Genomic DNA, 5,372 nt, shown 5'->3' with positions numbered 1-5,372 from the left:
CCCACTGGACATGGGGCATTAGCAGCTCTTGGTTTTTAGGCGGTTTTGTTTGGTTTTGGTTTTGGTTTTTGTGTTTGAATTACTAGGACAAATTCTAGTAGACCAGTGGTTCTTTGGTGCAATTCGGTGCTGTGGATATGAAATTATTAAGAAGCTTAGTTTAATTTATCATTTAAATTGAAGTTGAATATTATTTATGGCATGATATTGAACTTTTGAAATTTATATCTACTACATTAAACTGAAACATTGGGGAAAATTGCCAAACTGCTTCTCAATTTTTTGTGTGTGTTCAGGGACCATTTTCTTAGTATATACTAGGTTTTAGCTGTCTTGAAAGGATTAAGACTTGAACATCCACTTGAAAATGCCAGTGTTGGGAAAGAAAGAACTTTCTATAGATTTCACTCCACTCCTCTAGGTACCAGCCCCTTTGCTCTATGGTGGCTCACCTGTGAAAGGCTATGCTTTCCTAGGTGAGAACCACTGGATTTTTTACAAAAGGAAATTAAGTAAGGCTTAAACTTGGAAGGTGCTTGAGACCATTTTGACTGTTACTGAGACAGGAGATAGCTAGAGAAAGACTAGGCAGACAAACAGGAGAGTCCTCTGGTAACAATGTAGTGAACTCCTGGCAGGCCTCTCAGGTTCAGTGTTGGTAAACAAGCTTCCCACAAGTCTCTCAAGCTAGAGCTAAAGTTCTCACTGCTGGGATCGAAAAGCAACCAATCAGAACAGCAACAGCTCACAGCTAGTGCTAGCCAATCGGCTTGGACTTAGGGCTATATAAGCACCACGTTTTCAGCCCCAGATGGGCAACCCCTTCAGGCCCCTTCCTGCTGTGGGAGCTTTTCTGTCCTCAAAAATCCTGCTTTCTCACCTTCCAGCTGTCCATGTCCCTCATTCTGCCTAGGCATGAGACTAGAACCTTGACCTGAAGAGCTGCAACCTGAAGAGTTGCAGAAGATCATTGGAGTCAAAAGTCATGCACCCCAGAGGCTGACTTGCCAGCTGACAGAGCCAGCTGAACCAGGAGAGCTGCCGGAGGAAGGTGAGACTCCAAAGCTGAGGCCTCCAGGGGTTTGGGCTTGCCAGTCTCCCCTCCCAATTGCGACACTCAGGGCTTGGCTTGCCAGCCCATTAGAGCTGACATTTGTGGGGCTATGCTTACCAGCCCCTCCACAACCCTCTCTGGGGCTTGGCTGGCTGACCCATTGAGCTGGCACTCTTTTTTTTTGGATACTTACACAGTTTGATTTGCAAACAGAATTTTTCTAACAAATTATTTTTAACCAAATCATATCTTGAAAACTGTTATAGAAAACCCAGGGAATAAAGTGAACTGTTCATTGTGGAAGACCTTAAATTACATTATTACAGTAGAAAATACAGGAGGTAGAAGATAACTGAAAAGACGAATGCAACATTAGATTCAAATCTATAGCTCCTGTAGCTACTTCAAACATGGTTTCAGAAACTAAATCCAACATCTCCAGTAACCATAGAAACAGTTAAAATAAAATTTGCCATGAAAGCCCTTATATCATGCTTGATATAGGGAGGTAGGAAGATGTAAGAACCAGGACTCATGAGACATGACATTGTATCTACAACTCCTGTTTGCTTTACTGAGGGTGCAGTTTTGAAATTCAGTCACCTTCTTCAGCTTCAGACTCAGATTCCTCTTCAGCATTTTTGAGCCACTCTACAAACTTTTTCATTTGCTCAAGAAAGACACTTTTCCCCTTTGCAACGTGTGCATCCTTATACCACTTCAGAATGGACTCTTCACTCAGGACCTCAGCTTTATAAAAAAGCACCACTATTTTCTGGAAGGCTTTCATGAAGTGAATGTTGTCATAGCAATACTCCTGAATCTTCAGTAATAGAGTCAGCTCAGACTGACCTTGAGTAGTAAAGGTAGCAAGCAGAGGGTTGTATTACTTCAAGTGCTTGATTGCTTGCTCTGCTACAAGCTCCTCTCTTTTGTTCCACTCCACAGTGCTCATGACACTTGGCCAGATGACCACCGGTTCCGGGATGTTGTTTTTTTTCATCTCCTCCTTGACATATAAAATTATATCCTTGAACAGATCCCCGTAGGACATCTGTTCCTGAAGCTCTTTCTGGAGATCCTTCCGTGCACCTATAGTTTGCTGATTCCGAACATACTCTGAAAGCTCTTTCAAGCCTGCCTCAGTAAAATACTTTGTGAAGTGTTCAACACTTTGCTTATTGGCATGAAACAGTTCTATCAGTCTGTTGTCCATGCTGACTTTCCAAAGGCTTGCAGTTACTGCATTGATGTCTTTTTCATTTATCCATGACTTTAAGAGCTTTACAGCAAAAGCCGCTGAAACCCCTTCTTTAACCAGATTCTCATTATAAAGGCTGTTAAGAATGGATGCGTTCAGTGTCCCATTAGCCAGAAGAACATCAGTCAACATAGCCAGTTTGTTCCTCTCTGACTCAGAAAAACCCTTCAAGAACAGCAGCAGCTTTTTTACTTCATCTTTAGAACCTTTCTCCAGGTATTTGTAGCACCTGATTAACTTGTTAAAAACCTGAGCAAATGCTTGCATGGTCTCTAGGTCTTCTTGTGCTGCAACACACAGACATCTGTACGCATCATGTCATCTGCCAGTGTACCACCTGGGGCCAGCATTCCACCAGCCACCAGAATGTCAAAGAGAGTTTCTGCATATTGGCAGTAATCAAGTTTTGCTCCAGAAGCATCAAGAAACTTAGCTACTGCTTCCAAATCAGTACCAGTTTCAGTTAAGCCTTGAATAATACAGTCTTGAAACTGAGTAGGGTCAAACCTCTCTTTTTCATCTCATTTTCTGGTTTTAAAATGCTGGCCTGATAGCGTTGGCTTCTGCTGCTTTTGATTATTCATAAAAGGCACACGAATTTAAGGCAAAGAGAAGACAACCAGAAATCCCGATGTGGCAGCAACGGCAGCAATGTCTCCTTTGTGACCGGAACTAACACACAGAGGAGGGGGAAGAGGAGGGAGAGGGAAGAAGTCGAGCTGGCAATCTTGAAGCCCAGGTTGGCCTGAAAAATCCGCATCAGTTTTGGCACCTGAACGTGGGGTTCGATGGAAGGGTGAGTTAAAGCGGATCTATCACTTTCATTTCCGAGAATCCTCATCCTCAAGGTTTTTTACTCTGTCTAAAGAACAAATCACCAGGACTTTGCTAGCCAGTGAAAAGCGAATAATGTGACTGCCGGTCTACGATACGCAGCGGACAGGCTTGCTGGAGAGGACTTGGTTAATCCCCCATCACTCTCAGGTGTTGGGAATGTTGGCCCTGTTTCGATGCAGTTTCTTTTCACGGAAGTCTAGCCATCACGTGGAATTGGAAGAAGCTTGGGGGTAATTGAGGGCATCTGACCAAGGCTACACCTTGGTGTTACCCAAAGGCTTTCAGGTTGGCCCCAATTCCCGACAGCCTGACAGGGTGTTGGCAGAAGGCTTCCAGTCTCTCCTATAACACTTTTTCAGTCTCTCCTAGCACATTTTCTTCTCTTCGGAATTTCCATGGGTATTGTCCCTACTTGGTGCTTGGTGACGTGGTTGTTTTTGTAGCTTAGGGAGCTGGCGTTACTAGACAGTATTGGCAACCAGCTTGACCCTTATTGGATAAAAGCTCAAGAAAAGGTGTGTTCATTGGTCCATGAGGCAAAGGGGCAGGAAGCTTTGGTTTCAATTTTTCATGTTGGGAAGCATTGTAATTGGCAGGAATAAGAAACTGCTTTATATACGGAATTTAAGTCTTGTGATGTTAGATCCCTACATTTAAGGTCTCTATGGGTAAACAAATGTCGAATGAATGTGTAGACTTTATGTTGAAATGCTTGGCTAATGATGGGTTTAGGCTTTTCAGAAGATGTCAGGGACTGTCTCAAAAGATCCTGTACCAGTACTTTTATGTCTCCATATTTGTTGCCCTTGTTAAGAAAGTAATCTGAATGTTGTAACCTGGCTCAAACCATGGGCCTCCTGGCCAGAGGTTCATGAAAGTCCCAGGTAACGCCCCCCTTGTCAGAATCCTGCTCCTAAACCCAATTGTTCCAAAGCCTGTTTGAAGACCTAGTCTGGTCTTAGGAATGCTAGGTTTGAGGAATCCAGAGGCACAGTTGACAGCGCATAGGACAGGTATTAATGTGTAGGTGAGCGTGACTATTCCTACCAACCAGGTCACTACCGCTAAACTTGGATGGAGGTCATGCTCGCATCCAAGGGGATGCTATGAGCAGAGAAGGACAGGAAAGTGAGGGGACGCTCTCCTTTCTTCAATCCTTATTCATCATGTGCGTTGGTTGAAGGAGGGAAGGCTTAGGGATGCCTTTCTTTCCCCTCTCTTTCAGATGGGTAATGGGCCATCTGGCTATCTACAGTGTACACTCAAGAGTGCATCCTGGTACATGGGAGTCCTTTGATCCTTGAACTTTAAAAGCATCTTAAATTCTTTTGCACCCAAGCATGGCTGAATTATAAGTTGCAGTATGAAGAAACCTGGCCTCCAGAGGGAAGAATCAACCATACTTCAATTGTGGAGCTAGACAGTGTCCATAGATGCCAGGGCAAATGATCCAAGGTCCCATATGTACAGACTTCCCATTATGAGAAAATCTGGACTTTTGTCAGCACTGCAAGATTGATTCAACCCTCTTAGCAGTCATCTCAAGGGATGGTCCCAATGGACTGGGGTTGCCAAACCCAAAGGCGCCACTGGGGAAGGCATCATCTCATGAGACCACTCCACCTGGTCCATCTTGTCCTCCTTATTCAAGTCCTCCTTGTACTTCAAACTGTTCCCATTCTAAAACCCCTCATTCTAGAATTTTGACATTACTTATGCCCCTACAAGAGATGCTTGGTGAATATGGCCCTTGTAAGGTACAGGTACCCTACCCTTTTCCCTACGAGACTTGAAACAGATCAAGGAAGATCTTGGAAGGTTCTCAAATGACCCTGACAAGTATATAGATATTCTTCAGAATTTAACGCAAGTATTCGAGCTCTCCTGGAAGGATGTTATGTTGCTCCTAGGTCAAACCCTAACGACCACAGAAGCAAGCAGCTCTGCAAGCAGCAGAGAAGTTTGGAGATGAGCTTTGCATTTCACATTGTGTCAGAGAAGGGGAGGAGCCCTATGCAATAGGAATGTCTGCAGTGCCATTGGAAGACCCTAAATGGGACCCTGATAGTGATTTGGGAGAATGGAGGAAGAAATATTTCCTGATATGCATAATGGAAAACTTGAGAATTAAGCCTCTGAATTGTTCCAAGTTAGCCATGATAGACCATGGGGTCAAAGAGAATCCCTCAGCTTTGCTGGAAAGACTGAGAGAGGCTTTGA

The 5,372-nt window shown here is 43.9% G+C and overlaps 1 protein-coding gene across 1 annotated transcript; it reads right to left on the bottom strand.

Moving 5' to 3' along the window:
• Nucleotides 1-1,234: 1,234 nt before the first annotated feature.
• LOC103252871 (basic leucine zipper and W2 domain-containing protein 1-like) lies at nucleotides 1,235-2,899 on the bottom strand. Its single transcript, XM_021709329.1, is given in 3 exon segments — nucleotides 1,235-1,853; nucleotides 2,043-2,608; nucleotides 2,611-2,899. Coding segments are annotated over 3 exon segments (1,059 nt in total). The 3' UTR covers nucleotides 1,235-1,649.
• Nucleotides 2,900-5,372: the final 2,473 nt, after the last annotated feature.

Source organism: Carlito syrichta, unplaced genomic scaffold (genome assembly GCF_000164805.1).
Source record: "Carlito syrichta isolate Samal-C Ts95f unplaced genomic scaffold, Tarsius_syrichta-2.0.1 Scaffold174362, whole genome shotgun sequence".
Classification (NCBI taxonomy): domain Eukaryota; kingdom Metazoa; phylum Chordata; class Mammalia; order Primates; family Tarsiidae; genus Carlito; species Carlito syrichta.
This window is presented reverse-complemented; position numbering and strand designations above follow the sequence as displayed.